This window comes from Berghia stephanieae, chromosome 9 (assembly GCF_034508935.2).
Source record: "Berghia stephanieae isolate SIO BIC M18660-M18661 chromosome 9, UCSD_Bste_1.3, whole genome shotgun sequence".
NCBI classification, from domain to species: Eukaryota; Metazoa; Mollusca; class Gastropoda; order Nudibranchia; family Aeolidiidae; genus Berghia; species Berghia stephanieae.
Window position 1 is genome coordinate 2,712,390 of NC_088368.1, and position 26,835 is coordinate 2,739,224.

The 26,835-nt window shown below is 33.1% G+C and overlaps 2 protein-coding genes across 2 annotated transcripts; one reads left to right on the top strand and one right to left on the bottom strand.

Moving 5' to 3' along the window:
* On the bottom strand, positions 1-4,509 carry LOC144979501 (prefoldin subunit 6-like). The gene is made up of 4 exons (XM_078926185.1): positions 4,300-4,509; positions 3,569-3,640; positions 2,742-2,799; positions 1-1,487 (listed from the first exon to the last, which is right to left on the bottom strand). Exons 1-4 carry the CDS (start codon positions 4,361-4,363, stop codon positions 1,367-1,369), a joined length of 315 nt encoding a protein of 104 aa, XP_078782311.1. The 5' UTR covers positions 4,364-4,509; the 3' UTR covers positions 1-1,366.
* Positions 4,455-26,728, top strand: LOC144979499 (surfeit locus protein 1-like). Its single transcript, XM_078926183.1, has 9 exons — positions 4,455-4,607; positions 15,892-15,999; positions 16,523-16,644; positions 18,327-18,506; positions 19,395-19,467; positions 19,841-19,888; positions 22,130-22,241; positions 23,359-23,440; positions 25,403-26,728. The coding sequence occupies exons 1-9, from the start codon at positions 4,548-4,550 to the stop codon at positions 25,509-25,511; spliced, it is 894 nt and encodes a 297-aa protein (XP_078782309.1). The 5' UTR covers positions 4,455-4,547; the 3' UTR covers positions 25,512-26,728.
* Positions 26,729-26,835: the final 107 nt, after the last annotated feature.

The following is a 26,835-nucleotide window of genomic DNA, read 5'->3' on the forward strand; positions in this document are numbered from 1 at the left end:
TTATTTTTTGTAATAAAGAATTTTATTTCTCACCCAATATAAAAAAAACATACATTCAAACTAAGCAAGCATAAAAAACAATTTTTAAAAACTGCCAATTCATTTCACTCAAAGAAAAATAAAATCACCACAAACACACCTTCTCACAATTTGCATTTGGGGAGAAGTTATACTTCTAAAAGGCAAAGACCGATGTGAAAAAACATTGCAAAAACTAGGCAGGAAAGCTTTGGTGTCGTAAATGATGGATGACTCACTCAAATTGGATGTTGTTTGCAAGGCTTTACATTGACGGCCAGATAATAAACGATCATAAACCCCTTTCACTGATAATCCATCTGTAAATACGACTGTAATCTACATATATGGAGTGTGGATTTATCAACCTCATAGACCAGAAGATCATTCATGGATGGAAATGGTGTTATCTCAACTTTTTATTGAGATAGACATCTTGACTTCAGGACAAAAAAATTAATGAACACATAAATCTCGAATTTGCCTAAATTAACTAGCACAATCTTGACTAGTATCAGCTCCATCAATTTTTCTCTTTGTTTAGTTCAAAGGTAAATATTACATCAACCAAAAGCTAGACTGTGTCAAACAAATCACTCACACTCACAGTATAGTTCATGCATGTCAATGTCAGCGGACAGCAAACAAAAAGCCTGAAAATACTCAAGACGTTGATGAAAAAGGAGAAATGTTACATTCGTTACGATAGAGTCAATCAACTTCACAAAGTCACAGGTTTATGATCAATCAATATTTGAAGAACGGGTTGTCTGGCCAATATCTTTAAAATGTGTGTGGGGGGGTGGGGGGTGGGAGGGATATGGCAATACAAACTCAAGACATTTCCACTGCACTGAAGCCTTGCTTTATCTTCTGACATTACTTGCATTAAATAGACATCTTACTGTTTACAAACAACAATTCTTTTAGGATATATCAGCGTGTAAGGCCAGCAATGACCAAATGTCATTCAACTGCGACTGTAAAAACCTAGTCCACCTTCCATCAATGTTCATATTAGACTACGAACAAAATCAAATCGAATTAAGAAGTAACTCACAGTGGAGAACTCTGAATTTATAGAGGAAAAAAAGCATCTGTGTATGTGTAATTGGGTAAGGGGTAACACGGTTCAAGCATGCAGGAGCAAAGCTATTAGTACTATCAGTTACTACTTGTAATTTCAAACATTTTCATTTGAATGCAAAATACATTTAAGTTCATCACAATGCAAATATACATCATACAATCACATTCTCACAACACACCTCTACATTCAACACATCGATCTGCATACTAAGCACTCATCTCAAAATTAATGGAAAAATGTCTACAATTCACACTAAGACTAAGATTTAGCTGCTGCCTTGACTTGGGCCTGTTGGAACTGGTGTTGCAATTTGTTCAGAACTTCACGATGGCTTTCGGCTTTCTTCTCCAAATCTTTGATATGGCTTTCATGACGTTTTCTGGAATGACCAAGAGAGAGGAATATGGTCGTTAGCAATAGTATTATTATGAAAAACAAAGCAAGAGAGAGAGAGAGAGAGAGAGAGAGAGAGATAGAGAGAGAGAGAGAGAGAGAGAGAGAGAGAGATAAAAGTAAAAGCACATATTCAAATTTCCTTATTTGTAGTATAAAGTGATAAGCCACATATTTATCAATATTAATATTAAGAGATTCAAATATAATCCTATTTAGCTCTTGTGGAATTGCAGATGTAACGTTTGCAATCCACAGAGTGTTTTTGTTTTCCTGTTCTAAAGGGCTTTATGGTACTTGTGACACATTCAGTCATTTCAGCATCAGTAAGAAGGAAGAAAGTGAGATAGTCAAAAAATGGTTATAGACAAAAATTTTTAATAGATTTATGCAAGAAAAAGTAAGATAAAGAGTAATGTTTCAAATAGGGAACAGCTGATATAGATCCCAAAATATTGTTCCTGGAATTTGAGGTTCCATACGTCAAATGATATTGAGAGTAGGCATGCCTGCAACAGCTTTGATGTTGGGGAGCATTAAAAAAATCTTGTTCCTCTTTTTTTGTAATACATATAATGATTTCTTCAGTAAATCTCTCTCTACCACTTACTTGGTCCCACTATACCTTACCTTTCGTGAACTTATAGTCAGTTTTTATGAAAATCAATCAAATTTTGGAATTTATTTTGAAAAAAAAAATAAATAAATAAACATCACGCCAGAAAGGAAGAAAATGGGACAGTTTGTAGACCATATCCAGACCTGCTTCCTACTAAGAAAAATTGGTAGAATTACGAAATTTTGGCTTCAATTTCAGAACTTCCTGGGCATTTCTAGGTCATGATAGCTTATTGAAAATGAAAGTTGATGCCAGTCTAAATAATTGAAAGGATTTTGAAGTGTTATTTAAACCTTGATATGGTAAACTGTTGATCTACAAAGTTAACAACTATAGCGACTACTACCTTAATATCCTAAGTACGCAGGTCTGCAGATTGCAATGGAGGATAGAAATAATCCTGTCATCAGTTGCAATGCAGCTCCCCCCCCCCCCCCCCAAATAAAAAAAGCTAAGTCTGAGGTGGTTTGGTCGAAGTCTCACTTTGTGCGACAAGTAGACATCCAACCCAGTAACAGCATGGTACAATATCCAAGACTCATATCACTGAAAATAGATTTACATTTTATTACAAAAAACAAAAAAAAGAAAAGATACTGCTAGGTTTGAGAAAGCACTTACAACTCTCCACCGATGTAGTGTCCGATCGTTATTTGCACTTTTTGTTGCCGATCCAATTCTGAAACCATTTGAGTTTGGTTAGACATTCTTTTGAACATTTTGAGTTTTGCTTTGGGTTTTTGGAGACATTGTTTTGTTTGGTTTAGACATTTGTTTTGTTGGTTTTAGACATTTGTTTTGTTTGTTTGGTTTTAGACATTTGTTTTGTTTGGTTTTAGACATTTGTTTTGTTTGGTTTTAGACATTTGTTTTGTTTGGTTTTAGACATTTGTTTTGTTTGGTTTTAGACATTTGTTTTGTTTGGTTTTAGACATTTGTTTTGTTTGGTTTTAGACATTTGTTTTGTTTGGTTTTAGACATTTGTTTGTTTGGTTTTAGACATTTGTTTTGTTGGTTTAGACATTTTTTTGTTTGTCTTGTAAGAAGCACAAATGATGAGATTTAAAAAAGAAAAACAATTAAACTATAGCAAAAAAACAATATCCATAAACATGCTCAAAGCGTTTACAGGAGTCCCTAGCCATTAGCACATTTCATTACAATTTTTTTCTTTGGTAATACTGTCAACAACCTGGATTATTTTAACCTGTACAATGGAGTGTGAGTACAGAGCTTTTTAAGGATCAACTATGCATCACTCAGACGGATTTTAACATGGACCTTCATTCATCCAATCATCAAATGCTTCTTGTTTTACTTGCATTTTCCATTTGTTTCCCTTTCAAACTTTTTAAAGGACTGAATATCAACGCAACGCCTTAACTGCAGTCCCGATGATGTGGATACATCCACCCTTGACTGTATTCTTAATGGTGTTACTTTCCTTACCTCTTTTACCATAGTATTTTCACTAAGTTGACCTTCCAACTGTTGTCGCAACCCAACATGTTTAGCCACATCTGTTTAGAGATTAGAACAAACAAAAAACTTTACTGACGGAAACACAATACCAGGGAGAAATTCCTAATTTGGGTTAGTTAATAAAGGTTATGGGTTTAATTTTTTCTTAGGATTGGTAAAAGAAATACTTGAGGTGTTTCCCTTAGCACGAGGAGCTTTCGGAAGACCTCCCCAATGCAATACTATTGTAATAATAGTTTACATACTTGCTTTCTTTTTAGTTTTTTTTTCTATAATTTGTCTGAAAGTCAGAGAGAGAGAGAGAGAGAGAGAGAGAGAGAGAGAGAGAGAGAGAGAGAGAGAGAGAGAGAGAGGAGAGAGAGAGAGAGAGAGAGAGAGAGAGAGATTCATAATCATAATCTACATAATTCAAGGAGGAAATTTGCCTTACATCATAATACTGATCATGTCGAAGCACTATTCATGGAACAATGGCCTTCCTCGAGCTCAAACCAAACCAATGACCAAACTTGCGGCACAATCACAACTACAAAGTTACAAGTTACAACGCCGACAACGCAGTACTGCATAGCAACAATGAACAATGATTTCATAAGCCAATCACTTATCGAATTATCGTTTATCAAAATCAAATAGAATTCGCTAAGTCGTCTTCATATGTTCTTAATAATACCAAAGATTATTAACGTAACATTACCTTTCTGTATAGTTTGGAACTTTTCAAGTTCGGTATGCAACCGTTTCTGTAATCCGTCAGCCATTTTGAAACCGGAAGTAAAGGAAAAGGACTTTATTCGATTTTCAAAGACAAAAAACGGACTGAAATTGTCAAGGGAGATTACTACAAAAAATAAACACTGTAAACTAACGTTATAAAAGTTCAGTGTGCGGGGTTAGTGGAAGGTTACTAAAAGTAAGAACAAGTGAACTATTCAAAACCATACAATGTTCAAGTCAGCTCAAAGAAAAATTTGTAATTTTTTGTTTAAAAATTATGATATCAAGGTAAATTTTGCTATATATTTGTCAACTTAATTCTATCAACAATCGTTCATTTTGCAAGTGATGAAGGCCGAAGGTCTGCTGACAGTGACAGTTGATCACAAATTACGACGCCTTACGCTTACAACCAAATTGTTAATGTTTGGCCTAATATATTTGGATTTAATCAATTGTGCATCATTTTAACTTTAAAATTGGGAGGCCTTCCGAAAGCTCCTACATCTCCAGTATTCTTTTTTTTATATATAAAACGTTCCAGTAGAGGTTTTGGGAGGGGGGAAACTGTCATTATTCCCAGACGCCCGTCTGGGGATAATAAAAATTCGTTATCCCCAGACAGGTGTCTGGGGATAACCAATTTTTGTTATCCCCAGACACCTGTCTGGGGATACTATCCCCAGACGCATGTAGCAAATGGGCAGAAAGATTTTATGCAAAACGCCAAACTAGGCGTGAAAAATACCAAATATTCTGGAAAAAATACTAGTGGTTGTGTCCCAAAACAGTTAATATATCAAGTGATATTTAACACAAGATGAAAGTAAATAGTGATCAAATGTCAAATCCAGCTCTTTTTAAAAAAATATATTTTAAAGCAAATGGATCAATAAAATTTCTTTTGTTACTTTGATCTGAAAACGTCAAACTGGCAATTCGACTTTTTATTTTCAACCAGGAAGAAAGTTGTTAATCATCAAATCTGTTCATAGTCCACCAACCATTAAAATTTTCATTACCTACCTACCTGTTAACTTTATTGATCATCTCTTGTTTCTATAATTTGCTCATTCTGGCCACAATTTTGGGGACGACCGGGAATAATTTTTATGTCGCGGACGAATTCCTAGGTCATGGTGTTGTTCGCCCCAAAGCCCAAAACCCACACCTGTTATTTTCCTGTCTGCTTCGCACAAGACAATACAATAACAATTTAGTATCACACGTCCACAAAACTAGATCCAACAACATAATTTTATTCGAATCAGAGATGAAAATAACTACCAAAACAAGGAAGCAAAAATGGTGGAAATATGTTTACACAGGCGTTTATTGCTTTCAGTTTAGTTCGCCAGGTAAATCTAGCCAGTCTAGTGATGATGAGTCATAGCTTTACACTGAGAGAAGGGGACAATTTTTTCGCCGTTTTGATCGATTTTTTCTGAATTTCAAACTAATGTATATTGCCGTTATTAAGTGTAACAAAAATATTTTTATACTACCAAACAGTTTATTAACAGAGTTTTCATTGATTATTTAATCATAATTATGATAGTGTTAAAAAGCAAGAGGGATAACCCATGAAATTGATACATAAATTTAAGTGAATTAAAATTTTTAAGAGAATATTTTAACATGTTCAACACTTAAGATTTTAAAACAAAAGTAATGGAAATGATGTTGAATATCTGTAGAATGTAGACATATAAATTTTATGCCAGTAGATTGAGGCGTTTTTGAGATATCAGTTCACCTGTACGTAAAAGTAAGGATTTTGAGTAAGGTAAAATTGAAATCCAATCACAGCATTGTCTTTAATATAAATTTTTTAATACACCAGAAACATAGTCAAATGTGATTCACTTATATTTATCCCAGAATCAACGAATTATAAGAATTCCATTAAAAATTGTTATATAAGGACATTCATTTAAAGACAATCAAAACCACTAAGAAAATCTTAAAGCGTTCTTATAATTTTCATAACCTTATTTTTGAGATATCCATGCCCATTACTTTTTTTTATGTGTAAGAGAGTTAGCTTATAGCAAGTGGGTTTAATGAGTTCACAGTACTTGTATATCAGTTAAACTTGGTCATTATATTGAGTAGTCTAGGACAGTTTTACGTTCCAAAGTTAAAGGATTGGTCATTATATTGAGTACTAGAAAATTATTTCTTTGATCGGTGTTACTTGGTATTTGGGGATAAAAGCATTAAGTTATAGTTGGTATTCATCATTTAGGCGTACGATATTATTTGGGCGTAGCGTATTTGTTATTTGGGCGTACGGATTATTTAGGCGTACGCCATTTGATTATTTAGGCGTAAAACTGACCTTTGGTGAAAGGAATTGTGGGACAGTTTACAATAGGATATAAAACAGTGTGTCTGATCAAACGGGGATCATTCTACCTTTTGATTCTGCATTCAACTTGACCATGAGCTGCACACATTAAACCTTTTGTGCTCACCATCATTTATTTGCTTTTACGGACTTAGAAATATTCCACGTATATTGAAAATGGTTACTTAGGCAAAATTGACTTTACATGTGGACTGATTTTACGGATTTGGAATTTATGAAACTGATTGAATTATGACCATGCTATTTGATTTGGATTTGGAATTTATCATGATTTGGATTTTGAATTTATCACAAACAAATAAAACTGTAAGAAATGAAACTTGGAATCTGGACTTTTATTTGAATGTCTTGATATTGTGCATTCAATTATCATCACCGGCCCTTGAACTCTTTCGTCATTATTAACATCTACAACACGACGCAAAGGATAATACTACCATCTATCAAAAACACCACTATACGATCACAAGCCATTACATATGTGTGCAACTACCCCACATTATGTATCTTATTTGGTGTCGTGACTCAGGATTCTTATATATGTTATTTGGAGCCGTGATACCAGGATGTAAAGATGTTATTTTTTTGAACCATGGATACACAAGAAATGTATATTGTTGCGGTGTTAACATCTATTGAAGTTTTTGTGAGACTCGGAATTTGAAGTGAAAAAAATTGTGAACAGAAAAGTATTATGTTTATTTGGAAAAGAAAATGAATATCAATTTTGAAGGTGAAGTAGTATAATTTTTTGTAATGAAATGTTGAAAAAAAATATTGAAATTATAGATGATTCCTAAAATTCTGATAAAAGACGGTATTTTAAAAAATTAAACGAAATAATATTGAAATTAAGAACCATAGATGGAACAAGAAAATATATAAAAAACCAAAAGCAATATATTATAGAACGGCAAAATAATAATAATAATAATAATAATAATAATAATAATAATAATAATAATAATAATAATAATAATAATAATAATAATAATAATAATAATATCATATTGATGCTATCTATGTATTTTAGATATTTAAAAAGAGGAGAGGGAGAGATGAAGAAAAATTGCAGTATTTAAATGAATATTTTAGTGCGTTTTATTTTTCAAAATAAATGAAAATGCGTTTACTTACAATCAAGCGTTTCGGAATAGATCTTCGAATATTATTTGGTACCGTTAATGGCAATGTTTTGTTAATATCAGTAACAAAGATGTGTCGATTTTTATTTCAATTTTTGTATGTTACTGTTGGAATTACATAAACAGTTGGTTCATTATTTAATGTTGTTACGTTTTATTTTCTGTCAAAATGACTCAAGAAGATGATGGCAATAACAACACGTAAATTGTAAGTTTTGATAATTGAAAAATGTCTTATGGTATTTATATTGTTATATTACAACATCATTGATTATATTTTTCTCCTGTCAATAGGGATGAATTGGTAGGTTGATATTGACTCTTTGAGATTCATGGGTTCATGGCAAAGAGCAAAGTTTTATATGTTTGTTATCTTGGTAATAAATGAGTGGTTAACGCAGCCAAGTAATCGACAACAGAGCTAATTATATATTTGTAATGAGACATGGCGTTATTATAGATTACATAAGACATTTTGATTTATCACCGAAAATTAAGTTGAAATGATTTATGCGGAATATGAGTCAATCGTTTGTTGTTTTGTTTTGTTTTGAAACGCGTTTCATCGTGATTTTTAAAAGGAGATATATTCTCATAATAACGGAATAACGACTTTTGGTTTAAAGTCGGAGAATTAAAAGCAGATAATACAAATAAAATGACGGAGTATCAATTATTATGAAAGACTGATGTCTTTTAATTGGAGTTAAAATGTTATTACGGAAGAATAACAAAATATTGAAAATGCATTATCATGTCATGTGAGCTGATAATATTTGTGACACAAGTGGTTAACTTGTTAAGAATCAGCGAATTATAAGTAACCCATATGGTAAAATGCTGTAAATGCATATTGGGTAAATAAGCGCAGTGATGTAAGACGCGGTAATTAAAGTGCACACGGTTTAAATTACGAGACGCAGGAATGAGGCGTTCGGGAATATTTTATTTTGCTTTTGATTAAAGCGCATGGTTGAACATTATGAAATGATGCAGAAGGCGGAGAATTTTTATAAATACGATGCGCGTGGTTAAAGCGCACACATTTATCAATGCTATATTAAGAGGCGCGAGATAACGTCGCAATGAGTTATATGAATATTTTTATAAGCCGAGGGCAAAGGCGCGAAACATTGAATTTTTATTGACCAGAGTGTATATCGTTTCTGTGAATATTTTGATTATCATCTTTTTCTCCTATCAATTTGCTGTTGTAATTGTAATCAATATTTACTGCGTGATTTGAATTTAACATTTATATCATAAAATTTGTAACTGAGTTGAAGAAGAAGTTATGTTCAATTGTCAAATCTTAAGTGTGTAATCATTCGGCAATCAGTTGAAATGGTAGGAAGTGCTACACATATAATAATGATAAAATAACAAAATCATTGTTTATTAAATTAGGGAATTTTCTAAGGGGAATAATTCGAGTTAATCAAAGGTAGAAGTAGTGTTTACACTAAAACATTATACAGTCATCACGAAAGAGGACACTTGAAAACATCAGTCATAACGGGAACGCTAATGACGGCGACAACGACAGAGGCAACTCAAACACAGCCACAACAGAGGTCGGGAAATGTCCTAATCCCTTTGGTCTATCCACGGATACCTTGAAATGGAGTAACAATCTCGACAACCACTACGTCATTGATACGTCCAGAATCAACACAATCTACAGACTACAAACTACACAGCAACCTCAATTACATCGTACCTTCCAACTTATACAAACTTGACAGAATTTATAAAATAATATCTGTATCAACACAGATTTCTTCCATGAACCATTTTATATTTACATTCTTTATTGAACAATTGGATTACTTGTATTTACTTCTACGACAACAATACCCAACGATGTACGATGTCAATAATTACATAAACGTTCAAGATACGATTGTTTTTACAAAATGATGTCCAATTGTGAACAATACTACTTCCATCATATTCAGTGGTGAGCGTATTCAAATTTAAACTTATGTCAATATACAAGTGTGCAGCACCCATATCTACAACTTATAAACATTGAATATTATAATAACGCCTGCCTTAGTATCATTGTAAAGATAAAGGCTATATATGTATATAAGACAATGCAGGAAAAATTATCGCAAAACGCCACATGAGCGATTTCCTTGGATTCATTATCGTATGATATTCAACAACCTGCGTTCAAATAACGAAAATATTGTTGACCTTATTCGACCCTACTACATACACTACTAGACTACGTTATTGTTACATCATCTACCTGGTGTGTGGACTCACATCACCCACCGGTACTCTGCAAGATTACATCATCTACCTGGTGTTTGGACTCACGTCACCCACCGGTACTCTACAGATTACATCATCTACCTGGTGTGTACTCACATGCCACCTCATCAAAACTCGATCAACAAACACAGACAATTACAACACACGACCTCTGTCGACTACTACACACGAACTCTTTGTCAACACATGGCTGAGTTCACAACTTTCTTTTGACTTGCTGGATAAGTCAAACTTCATTAAAATTCAAGATCTCGCACACAGTTAATCTTGAATTTTTACAATTTCATCTACAATGAGACTCAACGTATACACAAGACAACCACAAATATCTACGAGGAGAATCGACCCAGATGCCGGAGATGAATGGATTACAGCGACGTCACAAGACCAAGAAACAACCCAACAGGTTAAGCATACGTTTGCTACCTGTAGAGTCTTTTTTCGTCCCAATTCAAAAGACTCGAACAAATACAACACACTAATTGCAAAAGTTGGTCACTTTAGTAACAGCCCACAATCACATACTATGTTAGATTTTACTTATTTAGTTATTTACACTGTACTAAATATGAGTAAGTCGGACAGACTAATGACTGATTATTTACTAAACACTAAATATGTGATGTGAACAAGCCGGACAGACTATTGTTTGATTATTTATTCAACGCTAAATATTTGAATGTGAAGACATTATTGTGATAATTCTAAGACATTTACAGAGGAAAAAGTTTTTAATTAATTAACAATAAATAAAGTGAATTTATGACACTTGGGCTATGCAGTGACCACAACACACATAACAATGCAACACGTAGACTTGATGCAAACACCTCAACTCTTATAGTTGATATATTTTTTTCATTACATGAAAACTCATTCTAAATGGAGACAATGACTTAATTAACAATTACTGACAATTTTCACCGGATGAATCATTCTCAAGATGAACTGTTTACGGAGAAATTTGTTACCTCTGATGGATGACCATAAAGAACATTTTGACTTCAAACTACACCCTGATGATTTAAAAAGCTTAAAAATTGAAACATCAACAATGAACAATGAATGATAATAACTTCAACTTGAATTTTAAAATGATGATAATGCTATTATTATGATTTATTTTTAAATATTTTTTATTACTAATTGAAATATAATTCTTCGTATTTGAATCTAGATGTCTATAAAACATTATTTGTACCACATATTATAAGTTGGAATTAATGTAATAATGTTGTTTAAATGGAATCATACAATATAAGGGAATGTACAAGGTATTGGTTTTGATATGTCAGTAAATGAGTAGACATACATGGAAGCTGAGATTATCACCCATGTCGTATAGAGTTGAATTTGAGATTGAATAAGACAACGTGAGTATATCACAAATGGAAATTGAACCATTCTTTTTCAAGCAAGAATATGGATATATGATGAAATATGACGGGAATTAACACTTGTATTGCTATGAAGATGGAATTTAAGATGAAAAGATAATTTTTCTTTGAACTTTTAATTAATTGATATTTTACGGTCGATGTTGTAATACCTTAAAAAGTATAATCGATATTTATATATCTAAATTTCAATCATCTTTGGTGTTGGTAAATTAAAATTTTAATCACTTTTAAATGATAGATACCTTACTGTTGATGTTGTAATTTGAAAGAAAAAAAAATCTATAATCGATATATATATATCTATTTAGATGTTGTAATCAAATTTGATGTTTGTGAATTTATCAATGTTGTAATACTATAAAACCTATAATTGATATATATGAATGTTGTAATCAACTTTGGTGTTTTTGAATTTAAAGTTTAAAGTTTTTAAATATTTAACTGGTATAAGTATTATCATTTTAAACATTTATTTATTACATTTTAGTTGGACATTACATATATATTTAATCTCTCACTGTAATTTTTTTTTGAATTGAAATTGTTCTAAAGTCAATTTAAATTCTAAGAAAGGGGCGTATGTAAGAGAGTTAGCTTATAGCAAGTGGGTTTAATGAGTTCACAGTACTTGTATATCAGTTAAACTTGGTCATTATATTGAGTAGTCTAGGACAGTTTTACGTTCCAAAGTTAAAGGATTGGTCATTATATTGAGTACTAGAAAATTATTTCTTTGATCGGTGTTACTTGGTATTTGGGGATAAAAGCATTAAGTTATAGTTGGTATTCATCATTTAGGCGTACGATATTATTTGGGCGTAGCGTATTTGTTATTTGGGCGTACGGATTATTTAGGCGTACGCCATTTGATTATTTAGGCGTAAAACTGACCTTTGGTGAAAGGAATTGTGGGACAGTTTACAATAGGATATAAAACAGTGTGTCTGATCAAACGGGGATCATTCTACCTTTTGATTCTGCATTCAACTTGACCATGAGCTGCACACATTAAACCTTTTGTGCTCACCATCATTTATTTGCTTTTACGGACTTAGAAATATTCCACGTATATTGAAAATGGTTACTTAGGCAAAATTGACTTTACATGTGGACTGATTTTACGGATTTGGAATTTATGAAACTGATTGAATTATGACCATGCTATTTGATTTGGATTTGGAATTTATCATGATTTGGATTTTGAATTTATCACAAACAAATAAAACTGTAAGAAATGAAACTTGGAATCTGGACTTTTATTTGAATGTCTTGATATTGTGCATTCAATTATCATCACCGGCCCTTGAACTCTTTCGTCATTATTAACATCTACAACACAACGCAAAGGATAATACTACCATCTATCAAAAACACCACTATACGATCACAAGCCATTACATATGTGTGCAACTACCCCACATATGTACTTGACTTGCACCTCTTTTAATTTGTGTGCCATATAGACTGCATATAGCACATCACTGGTGAAAGATTAGGATCATATTCACCTCATTAAGTATTGTTTCTTGTTCAGTTTTCTCATTGAACCAAAGGTATCAATACGTGCATTGCATTTCTTTAAATTATGTACCAGTGAGATACATTTCTCGCAAATTGAAATATTTAAATATGTCAGAATTTCTCATTTATATTTATAGTCAATTGTTGATAACGTCTCGAGTCTTTTAATCCTCTCAGCACGGCTCTGTACTCTTTCACAACAAATTCGACATATTTCATTAGTACTGGTGTGATGACCGTCTTCAGTGTGTCTCTCCATGACCTGAACAGAACTTAAATAAGTAAATTTAAGAAATATCTAAAATTTCCGCTTAAATTCAATGAAATCAAATTAAATAAATGTCTCTTATCATCACTATCTAGTTTTATTATTGGGTTTCTAAAATATCATAAAATATTCTCCTCTTTGTTGGTAACAAAAATAATTATTGAGATTCCTTTCCACACCCTCTATTGTTAAATCCCTGAATCTACATAATAAAGTATATATCATATGAAAGATAATTTTATCTACTTTTCTCTGATCCCTCACACTTGATGGTAAAAAGTGTTGGTTTGATCTTTTGAATTTTTAAATATTTCTTAAACTTATAATTTTAATATTTATTTCATAAAAAACTTTGATTATTCAAAAGAGCAAAACACAAACTTATCATTTAATGTTGTAAACAAAAATAATTGCGTCTTGTAGAGGAAAAGCTGGTCTTTATATCCATATATGTTTGAAAATTATGAAAAAGATGCTGCGTCCACAACGGGCTGAGAAAATTGAGTATTTTGATGAAATTTCTACTACTCTCTGCCTGAGAGAAATTCAAAGCGATGAGATTTACCTGCAGACATAATTTATTGCCAATGCACGCCGTCTTGACAGCTGTTATCACTGTGGTTGACGGTGGATTGTTTACATTACTTGACGGTAGCCAGTGAGGGAAGAAGTAACTAAACTGAAAGTTTGGGCCCTATTTAAACGGCTGTGTTTAGCTCATATATGAATTTAAAATATTCCGATAGCGATGTGGATAGGCAGCTCAGTGGGTTAGGCCACCTTTCGTTTTACTCCTTTTAGCTGCACAGATTCGACCCAGTCGCGACCGCCCCCCCCCCCCCCCCCCCTCACACACACACATTTATAAAAATTAATTTTAACTTTTTATTTCTTTCTTCCCAATTGATTTTCATTGTTTTCACTTTTGTTCCGAGTTCCGAGCAAGAGTTTTTTTTTAATCAGTTGAATTTTTTATTTCTCCGATAATATTATTTCATTATTTAATTTGCTCTAGATCTATTATTGTTTTTTTTTTGTTTTGGTCAAATGATAATAATAATAATAATAATAATAATAATAATAATAATAATAATAATAATAATAATAATTGTAATATTTGTTATTATTATTACTATTACCATCATATTCATTATTATATTATTATCAATAATAATATTATTTTTATTATTAATACTCTTATTATCATACTATTATTATTATTATTATTATTTATTATTATTATTATTATTATTATTATTATTATTATTATTATTATTATTATTATTATTGTTATTATTATTATTATTATTATTATTATTATTATTATTATTATTATTGTTAACACTATTCCCTGCTCCGAGGGAAATCTCTCTTTTTCTTTGTTTTTTTATATTTTGACCTAAACCTTAGAGTTTTTTGTTTGCTAAACCTTTATGTAAATGTTCCGTTTCTGAGCATGAATTTCTTAAATTGTTTTTATATTTAAAACAATTATTGTTTTTTATTTTTAAAACAATTATTGTTTTTTTTTTTCTCCTCTATCTGACCATTTGGTCGCTCTCTGAATATTTCTATTTGTTTGCTTTTTAATTATTTATTCTTTTTAGACACTATTTGAGATCGGAGTGGGGACGAATATATTTGCTAGAAACTAGAAAAAACAAGAGAGAGAGAGAGAGGTGGGGGGAGGATGGATGGGACATTTATCCCTTTCAACGTTCTGTAAAAAGAAGACGGAATTTTAAAAAAAAAAAAAAAATGTGGCGTTACCAGGATTCGAACCCACAACGTCGATTATGGTCAAACTTCCAGGGCAGACGACTAAACCATTCGGCCATGACACCCACTTCGAAGTCTACGCATATTGTGTATATGTAGTAACAACTGATTTTAATGTTGGTTAATTTTATGTTTTTATAGATATTTTATTAACTATCCTTATTTCTATGTGCATCTGGAAACATTCCATATTCTGGAATGTGGATAATTGTTTAAAAGAGCGGAGTTTCAAATATGCGTCTGGGGATAATGAAAATTCGTTATCCCCAGACAGGTGTCTGGGGATAACAAATTTTTATTATCCCCAGACAGGTGTCTGGGGATAATCACAGCGTTTTTTTTTTAAAGCCCCCCCCCCCCCTACAAAAAAAAAATTACTGAAAGGTAGCTATTACATTCTCAGATTACTGGTAACGAAGCATGGCGCCAGCTGGTAGAAATAAATAGAGAAATAATAGTAGAACTATAAAACTGACAGAGTTCGGTTATGGTAGTCATTTAGTTAAATTTGATTATACTTCAATTGTTTGTCGATTACATGGAGTCAATCGAGGGGTGGCTGACCGGGCTACAGCGGAGATTTTTTGCTAGTCCCTCTAACTCCATTGTATCCAAGTTCCGCTGTAGCTAAAAGGTAGCAAGCAAAAGTAATTATTCACATAATTTAACGATACAGAAACTGGGATAAGCTGCATTTTCTTGAGCTACATAAATATATCTCTGAAGGACTATGCATTCATATACCACGCTGCATGATATTCTATAATATGATATTATAATTATAATTTATATTGCTATATATCAGGTACAATTTGTAAAGAGAAATATAGGAGGGGCCAAAAGACAAATTCCAAGGGAGAAACCAGCTGTCAGAAAACGAGGAACATCCGAGAAAGGTGGCCTGCCTCTTTTGGTGAGTTTTATCAATGCACAGACTTTTTCTTTGTTTTCTTTTTTTTTTTTACGAAATATTATGGAGAGTGATTTTGTCAAACTTGTCTCATTTTGAGTGAATAATTTAGGAACAGAATTCTAAACGGTGGTAATGATATATATTGTCAGTGAAAGCAGAAATGGTTTTGTTTTTAGGGGTTTTACAGCACTTATAATACGTTTAGGTCATTTCAGCGCCAGTCAAAGCAAACAAAACAAACAAAGAACAATTTTTAAAAACGTAAAAAAAAAAAACCAACAAATCCCCAAATTCCCCCAAAAAATGATGTCAATAAAATCATCTTTCATTGACAGGAATTGAATCCCAGAAAATTCTAGAAATTTTTGCTATCCCATTTTATTCCCTTTTACTGGCACTGATATGACCTTAATGTGTTGCAAGGGCTGTAAAACCCTTAAAAACAAAACAAGCATCATAAGGCTTACATCATCACTTTGTTGTTTATACTGTAAAATGATCAATTCTGATAATCCTTTTCCAGATTGTTCCTATCTCAGCGTTTTGCCTGGGGACGTGGCAAATCCAAAGACGAGAATGGAAGATCAAGATGATTAACATGTTAGAAGAGAAAATGAACACAGAGCCAGTACCTCTACCATACGAGTGAGTAGAAACTGCAGTGGAATCCCAATAAAGCCAACACTGTTGAACCAGACAGAATGGTTGACTTTAACTCACTCAACCCTAACACCGACTATATCTGTAGTTTACCCGGGTTAGTTTTACCCCATGCCTATTTATTACATTTTTCTGAGACAAATTGTAGGCGTAGTATCAAAGCTAATGTTTATAGTTTTTACATGTTAATGGTAGTTGAATAAAAATGTCTATGCACATGCTCATTTTTAATACATTTTTTTCCAATTTTGAGAAGTAGCAAAAATCTCTAGGATTGAGTGAGTCAAGCAATGTTGACTTAATCCATGATCAATGGGACATAGATAAAGAATAGAAAATTTTGGATTGAGTTGTTGTCTTTAAGCAGTTGTTTACTTTAAGAGTGTTGACTTTAATCAGATTCCACTGTAGCTAAAATAATGAAATGAAAGTTTCTTTATTCTCCTTGTGGCTATGGGGTCTTGTGGTATGACACTAATTTTTGGATCAGAAGGTCCAGTGTTCGAGCCTCGCTGTACGCGTAGTTGAGTCCTTGAAAAAGGGTCTTTACTCACATTCTCTTGTGGTACGAAGATGTAAAATGAGTACCTGGCTACTAACAGCGTTGTCTCTGTATGAAAAATTGTAATATCGCCTAACAGGCACCATGTCTTGTTTTACATGTTACGTGTTGCTTTTGGTCAGGGACCCTTTGTGTAGTGCTGTGAGCATGATTTTTAAGCTCAAGTTTGTGTGTGTGTGTGGGGGGGGGGGTTGATTTTTTTTTCCTCGCCATTCGAGTGCAGTGTGTAGGGAATTACCCCAGCACTATGGTACTAAGTGGAGACCATACCGTTGCACCACTCTTCCTATAAAGGAATGTATCCTTAATAGGGATAATTACCTCTTTTTTTTTTAAATTGCTTTCATCCTCTCGAGGGAGACAGTTGTTCAGCATTCTTAGTTTTTCCAGACCTGCCTCGACTAGGAAAAATTCATAGAAATACGAATTTTTGGATCTAGCTTCAGAACTGCATTCTCCTCTTTGACTCAATAAATCTTGTTGAAAAGGACAGTTTAATTCCTCAGAACCTATAGTCAGGACTTTGAACCGTTTGGATAATGCTGAGGGCAAATTATTTATTTCTAAACCCATTTAAAGTTAATTTTTCTATTTTTTCTCTTGGAAACGACGAACTTTATGAAATTTCAGGTAGGCAGCTCTGAGCTTCTCTAGTTTAAACATAACTAATAATAATAATATAATATATTTATATAGCGCCAATCCTGCGCTTCTACAGCTCTAGGCACACATTGATAGGAGGCGAAATCATATGTCCTACATATAACAATTACACTTCTCAGATATTATGGATTATTTACATACACAGTTCAGTTGCATTCATAGCATTATTAAGACAAAAAAATAATTCATCAGGTGTGTTTTAAGGCACATTTAGAATGTCATTGCAGACGAAAATACTCTACTTCTAACATCTAATGGCAGTGAATTCCACACATTTGGTATCGAGCCTTTTTCAGGTACACGAAGAAGGAGTTGATTTCTAGATCTTAGGGAAAAATATCTTCAATAACATGAATATCATTCTTTTCTGTCTGGTTATATGTGAATTCAATTTCATTTAAAAATTTGGTCTATTTATCTCTTTTGCCCATTTCCTTTACAGTCTTGATGAGCTCTCAGACATGGAGTACAGACGAGTCACAGTCACGGGTACCTTTGATCACTCCAAGGAACTCTACGTTGGTCCTCGGTCCAACGTCCTGAATTCAGAACCCATCGGGGTAGGGAAGTCCTCGGGCCCTGGGGTCAACGTCATCACACCATTCACATTGTCAGACAGAGAGTAAGTTGCCCTCCACAAATTAGGAATTGAACTTGAGCAACTATATATGGCTATGCCCACTAAACGTACTCAAAGCGCTTTACAAGAGGTCCCAAGTCAGCTTCAACATGCAGGACAGGACATTACACTTCTTTTACGATATTACAATTCTCTACAAAGACAATGTTGTTAAAGGCCAGTTACTCATTTACACCTGAGTAAGGTGAGAGAATGTGAGTAAAGAGCCTTTTCCAAGAACTCAACTATGCGTCACCAAATGTTTACTTCCTTTAAACTCTTTTATGAAAGAATTGGATGATATTTTGTTTGTTCCTTTTATTTTTAAAACATCGCCACTAGTGTCAAAGATTTTATATGATTTTACCCTGTTCTACACAAAACTTATTATCATTATTATTATTATTGTTATTATTATTATTATTATTATTATTATTATTATTATTATTATTATTATTATTATTATTATTATTATTATTATCATTATTATTATTATCATCAATATTATTATTATTATTATTATTATTATTATTATTGTAATTATTATTGTTGTTGTTGTTGTAATTATGATAATTTTATTATTACTATTATTCAGGAAGGGATGCGCTGAGAATTTTGTCAATATTCCAAAATGCAATCACGTTGATTTGTGGAACTAGAGGTTATTATTGACGTCTCTACCCACCTAGCATTTAGCTGGTTACTTCTAGATGAACCACCATCCTCTCTGATGGGTGACAGTCAATTGTCAATGGTATTTTAATTGGGGAATAAATAGGTACTATTTTTCCGTATGTATATGGCACCAAAGCACCGCTTTTGGCTTTCTCATAGAGATTGTACAAACTACTATATATATTTTACTGATTTTTTTTTGTTGTCTCTCTCCAGCCTCACAATTTTGGTAAACAGGGGTCATGTGACTTTCAAATATCGACCTCCTCAGATGAGACGAGAGGGCCAGGTTGGGACAATTTCATTCTCCATCCATCCTCATTTTGTCATTATCATCGTCATCATCATTATCTGCTTTGTCATCATGATCATCAATATCAACCCTAAAACTGCAATTTTAACATTTCTGCCTATTTATTTGGGAGAGGTTGGGGGGGAGGGGGGGGGGATAGTTTTTCACAAGGGAATTGGGTGGGGGGGGGGGGAGTAATTGAATACAAAAATATTTTTTTTACTGTATGTTTTGTTTGATTATTTTCATTTAAATATTTTCTTATTGTTTTCGAAATGATTGTTATCGTTAAGTGGATTTTTAAGGTGGTGAAAAATGTTTGAATGTTTTGATTTTTTTAAAAATAATTTTTTTTTCCCTATTTATTTAGATAACAAAAGAGGTCACCATTACAGGAGTTGTCAGGAAGACTGAGAAGGTCAGTTGGGATTTTGGGGGGTTTTTGTTGTTGTTTTTTGCTTTTTGTTATTAGACTTAAAAAGAATATGCACAGACGCATGAAACTAACACAGTCACCGGTCTGCTCGTGTGGTGAGGAGGAGATGGAGATAATATACTGCAGTGATGCAGAAAATACACAACCCATAGAGAAGAGATACGGCCCTATGCAACTTCTGTACTGGGCGGGGTTCCTGACCTCCCATAGTGGGCAGGGGGGTACATACTGTGTCTTCTATCCCCTTATATGTGTTTTCCAACATGCTTTCTGTCTTTGTCTTGGAATGAGATTACTTGGTTTTGTCCTGGTCTTGGCCGGATCCCCTGGCTGAGAGGAAAACAGTCGAATGTATAGTTAGTTTTGGGAGATGATATTTTTTCCATTGTAAATCATCTCTCTGTTATGCACTGTATTATGCTTTCTTTATATTATATAGATTTGTAAAACATTTGAGTGTGTTCCTCTTAACGGGGACCTGTGCTTGTGTCTGGATGAGACTTTTAGTGATCTTAAACTAAGTACTTTGATAGAGTGCTTTTGGAATCTACACCTGTTTATTATTTGAACCAATTCCCCTTTGTCTTCCCTTTTCTTGGATGCTTTATTGTAATTCTAGAACTTTTTACTATCCCATTTTCTTCCTTTTTACTGGCGCTGATATGACCTTAATGTGTTGCAAGCGCCGTAAAACCCTTAAAAACAAACAAAAAACAAACAACTTCTGTACATAAAAAAAAAAAATTTTCAGCCCGCTAGGAGAACTCATAAAGACAAGCACCTTAATCTTCGAAATGAGACTCCAGATATAAAGGCATACAAGAAGAAGAAGAAGAAGAAGAAGAAGCAGCTTTTTGTTATTATCTCCTACAGCATCTTCCTCCTTGGCAAAGTCCAAGGTTTGAGATTTTTACCAACATGAGGATGGTTTCAATCAATCAATAGTTGAAGGACGAGTTTTCTGGCCAAAATGTTTAATGCGTTTTTGAGTACAGGAGGGCTGGCTGTTCTTGTCGTGTATGAATGATCTTTGTTTAATGGTTTGTTTTTTTTTTAATTTTAAATGAGCTTTTACGTAGCGCAATATCCACTAAACATGCTCAAAGCACTTTACAAGGGGTCCCTGACCAACAAAAACATTTAACATGTAGAACAAGACATGCCACTTGTTAGGCGATATAACCATTTTTTTCAGACAGAGACAACGCTGTTTGTGGCCATGTACTCATTTTACACTTGAGTACGGTGAGAGAATGTGAGTAAAAAGCCTTTTCCAAGGACTCAACTATGCGCAGAGTGAAGCTCGAACCAAGGACCTTCTGATCCGAAAGCGATTGTCAACCACATGACCACCTTACCTCACCTTACTCTACTGCTACGTGTTACCTTGAGATGGGCCCCTTTGTCTAAGCTCTCCTTTTAACACTGCAATGAGACTGTAGTCTGGGGGAATTCCAGATCTTCCCTTGGAATAGACCCCTAAAGATAAATTTCCCCTTTCTGTTTTAGGCAAATGCTGCTGCTACTATTCGATTCATCTAGGTGTTTCATTCATCATATTTTGTTGACAAATGGAAAACCCAAAACATCCACATCAACTGTCTTGGCTAATTATATTGAAGCTTTCATTCAATTTTCATGCAAATTTTATTTTTATCTTTTATAATTCCCTTTCCTCCTTTGAAGACAGAGTATTTCCTTTCAGTTTTCTGTGAGTGATTTTATTGAATGATATATATATCATCGTGTGTGCATATAATATATGTCTTTGTGTAAGCGCTCCAGAGCACTTTTGGTAGAAAGGGGCACGTAAGAAATGAAACATTGTTAATTTTATTATTATTATTATTATTATTTATTATTATTATTATTATTATTATTATTATTATTATTATTTTATTATTATTATTATTATTATTATTATTATATTATTATTATTATTATTATTATTATTATATTATTATTATTATTATATATTATTATTATTATTATTATATATTATTATTTTATTATTATTAGTTATTATATGTTATTATTATTATTATTATTATTATTTATTATTATTATTATTTATTATTATTATTATTATTATTATTATTATTATTATTATTATCATTACTATAATTATTATTATTATCATTATTATTATTATTATTATTATTATTATTATTATCATTATTATTATTATCATTATATACCAAACAACGTTGGTATTAATTCCAGAAACCAATGTTTGATGGAGACCCAGCCAAGGACGGATACTGGCTGTACACAAATATAGAAGAGCTGGCAGAAGTAGGGGAGACTGCTCCAGTCCTGATTGACGCTGATAAAAGTAAGTTGAGGATTCTCAGTTTTGTCATACTAAGGCTGCTAGAAGCTGTAGACTCTCAAAAATAATAAACAAAATTGAATATATCTTCAAAAAATAACAAAATACCAAAGACAGAACGTTTCGGGCTCAAAACCCTTCTTCAGTCAACAACAAAATACAATTAAATCATAGATACATTACTTAAAAACCCAGATAGATGGTCGAGAATAAGAATAAGCTCATCCATTCTGTAATAAGATCTTGGAATGTAAACAGTGATATGGTAGCTGGGTCCGTTAGATCTGGTGGAAAGTACTTTGTGATAAACTTATATCCTATCCAAAAGGTAGCAGGCAATTGCTCTTGTCCATTTCACGCTATAGAAGTCAGGATTAACTCTGGCTCAATGAGCCTAATGGCTATGAAGGACTGAGATTCTATTTCATGTTTTGTTGTTGGATCAGATTGAAGGAACCTCAAGTCGAGGAGGTTTATGTTTGTGCGGCCATGTTGTCAAGTGATATGACACTCATTTTCGGATTGGAAGGTCCTGGATTCAAGCCTTGCTCAGCACATAGTCGAGTCCTTGGAAAAGGTTCTTTACTCACATTATCTCACTGTACTCGCATGTAAATTGAGTGTCTGGCTGTTAACAAAAAAATGTATTATCGCCTAACAGGCGTCATGTCTTATTCTACATTTTACATGTTGCTGTTGGTCAGGGACCCCTTGTAAAGTGCTTTGAGCACGTGTAGTGGATATTGCGCTATATAAAAACTCAAGTTTGTTTTGATTGGTAATGGGAAAATCTTGTTTAGTGAGAGTTTGTAGTTTGGTAGCAATTACGTTTAAGATATAAAATGAAAGAAGATTTTGTTTAATAATAATAATGGTATAGATTTATAGTGCACCAAACATCCCTTCATCAGGAGGGCTCTGGGTGCATAACATAGATTAAGCCCTAACACAGTACACGAACAACGCTAATTATACACATAATCAAAAGAAAGCCTGTCGGAATAAGAATGTCTTCAATCGACGCTTGAATTCCTCTAGTGATGACGAAGAACGTATCTCTAGTGATCTCTAATGTGACATTTGGGTATTATTATAATTTTATGCTTTTCCATGTCTTCAGATTCGACAGTGGTGGGAGGTCCACAGGGTGGGCAAACCAGGGTGTCTATCAGGAACGAACACTTGAGTTACATTTTTACTTGGTGGGTTTTTTATTTATACTTTGTTGTTTCTTTGCCATTTTTTTTTCTTATCTGAATCTTACTCTTTAACCCTCTCCTTACCAGACATTTCCAGGATTCTCCCCAAAACGTCACACCCAACTAACACACAAATGTATTTTTTATCACTCAAACACAATGGCAGTAAAGCTATTGCGATACAAAATTTATTTAGCAAAACTTGCTCTACAACACATTGTTCATGTTATGGTGTACACAAGAAATTTGAATTATAAAAAATGTTGGTTGCATATTAACGAATGTGACGATTTTCCTATAGATGGTAAGGAGAGGGTTAAATATTTTTTTTAAAATTTGTCAAAAGGTCTGATGCATGAGATTTTTTTTTTTTTTGGACAAGCCAAGGGACGTTTATAACATAACATAAAAAACATAACATAACGAGGCTGGAGGCTTGATTTAGGATTGTTTTTCCTTAAAATGCCTTTGATATGAAAAATGCAAAGTGATCCGTCAATAATATTGTCAATGAATCAATAACCAAATGAGTAAGACATCATGACTGGTCATGTTGAAATCTTGGAGAATACAACTCACGGGCGATCAAAGTTATAAAATTATCCAAAGAACTTGCATTTTTGTTTGGAATCTGATATTATTCCAAAATTGAATAGTATGGAACATGAAAGTGAAAGGTTTTTGTCAGGATAAATAAAGTTTGAATTTATATTGATTGATATTTGTGAGGCTCTGCCTCTAAACAGTATTATGCGGAGATGAATTGCATCTTGAAAAGGGAATTTAGAATTTAAACAATAAGATTGACCAACTTTTGAGTTTTTGGCATTGTAAGAAATTGTAGTCATTCTCCACCATCACGAATAGAAACTTTCCCTGGAGTTTCATACCAGTGGCTATGAATTCAATTTCCAACCCCTAGTTTGTAATATCACCTGACAGACGTCATGTCTAGTCCTGCCTGTTAAGTGTTGCTGTTGGCTTGGGACCCCCGTGTATAGCGCTTTCAGCACGTCAAGTGGATATTTTTTTATATAAAAGCTCAAGATTTCGTTCATCCCGACATAAAAACGCTTTGAGACAGTAGGTCACATTTGAAGGATGGAATAATTTCTGGTCAGAATAGAGAAAAAAGTTTTTGTCAGAGTCGAGTATGGTAGCATTGATAACTCTCTCTCTGTTTCCTATGGTAGCATTGATAACTCTCTCTCTCTCTCTCCTATGGTAGCATTGATAACTTTCTCTGTTTCCTATGGTAGCATTGATAACTCTCTCTCTCTGTTTCCTATGGTAGCATTGATAACTTTCTCTGTTTCCTATGGTAGCATTGATAACTCTCTCTTTGTTTCCAGCCAATTTCAGAATTTCCCCCGAAATGTCACACCCACCCAACACCAAAATACATTTTTCTTACTCAAAAACAAAAAATCAACAAGTACATTTTATACATAATATTGTTCATCAAAATGAGCTCCATAAAAAACATTGTCAATTTTTTTAAATAGCTATAATAAAAAAATAAAAAATTCTTTCAATTTTGTAATGTACATAAGAAATTAGAATGAGAACATTACTGGTTGCATTTTAACGAATGTGAAGATTTTCCTCTAGATAAGAAGGAGAGGGTGAAGCCATTTTGGCTTTGTGGTCTAGTGGGTATGATACTCACCTTCGGATCAGAAGGTCCTGGGTTCGAGCCTCGTTGAGTCCTTGTAAAAGGCTCTTTACTCCCATTCTACCGTACTCGGGTGTAAAATGAGTACTTGATCGCCAACAGCGTTGTCTCTTTCAGAAAAAAAATTGTCATATCTCCTAACAGGCATCATGTCTTGTTCTACATGTTGCTTTTACTGTTGTTCAGGGACCATTTGTAAGTCGCTTTGAGCATGTTTAGTGGATATTGCGTTGTATAAAAATACTCGAGTTCAAAACTTGTAACCGATTATCTGATTTTGGTTCCACCAGGTACACCCTGTGTGCCATCAGTTCCTACATGTGGTACAGACAGTACAGGAGTCCCATGCCTCACAAAGCCATTCTAGAATACATCAAAAAGAACCACCATCGGATGTAGCCAAACCAAGCCTTCAGCAATTTGGGTGTCCAGTGTATATAGTAACTGTCAATGAAAATGGAGCTGCTTGAAGCTCGATTTAATAAATTACAATAATAAATGAAATGGAAGCTTTGATTTATTCAACAAAGACAGATGATGTGGAGATTTCAGGTTTCCCCTTTATTTGTAAGACACGATAAATGAAACCTTAAGGACGAATGAGAAATATGAGAACAATGCTCTTCTCACATCTCATTCATCCTTTGTGTTTCATTCATTGTGTTTTGGTGATAAGGGGGAAACTTGAAATTTCCACATGATCTGTCTTCGTTGAATAAATTAAAGCTTACATTTCATTTCTTTTTGTTATTTATAACTGTTATTGTCATGAATGGAAGATTGTTATCATTTTACCTCAACTTACCTGACAAGATTTTATAAATCATGTTTTGTTTTTGTTTTTATGTTTTTGTATATATTTTTTTTTTCTATTTATGTCATTCTAAAATATCAGAAGCACATTCACAAAGGCAGGTCATAATTTCTCCGTAATCCGTTTACTGCAAAGCTCTCACCCTTTGCGATGTTGCTCAATACTCCTAGCAAAAATGTGTTCTGTTTAATTTGTTTGAACTGAGCGTGTATGCTATCTCGTTCAAACCTATACTGGAAGATCTGGTCTACTTCTTTTCTTGATACACGCATTGTGGGCCTGGTGGTAAAATGTTTGTTCTCAATCTCAAATGTTCTGGAATATCTAGTTTTAATTAAATCAACCAAAAAATATGCATGATGATTGGATGTCGTATCTTCAAAAACGTCTTGGACATAACCACTTCTGCTAGGATAGATTTGTCTGGCTAATGTTGCAATTTGATTCTTGTCTCTAGGGTTTTTAATAATCACTAATTATTGCAATTCGGACTTATAGTTCTATGCTCTTTGTTTTTACTAAACAAGTTTTGAACAATGAAAAAAACGCTTGTAAAGCCCTTTGAGTATATTTAATGGATATTGCGCTATATAAAGCTCAATTAAAAAAAAAAAAAATTTTTGTGTTTCTGTGATGACAGCCTTTAATAAAGAGATTGGTAACCTTTTGATCAACTTCAGCCGTTTGGTCATCAATAATAATCAACGATTTGGTGTCTGGATTATCATTACAATCAGGCGAACCTTCAATCAGTTCCACATTCTTTTTTAAGATAAGATATACTTTATTCATCAAAAAAAAATGGAAATTCGTTTACAGACGTGGCATGCATGAAAATGTATAAACACAAAGTTGAGAGTCTATGGCGACAATGTATATGTATATATATATATATATATATATATATAT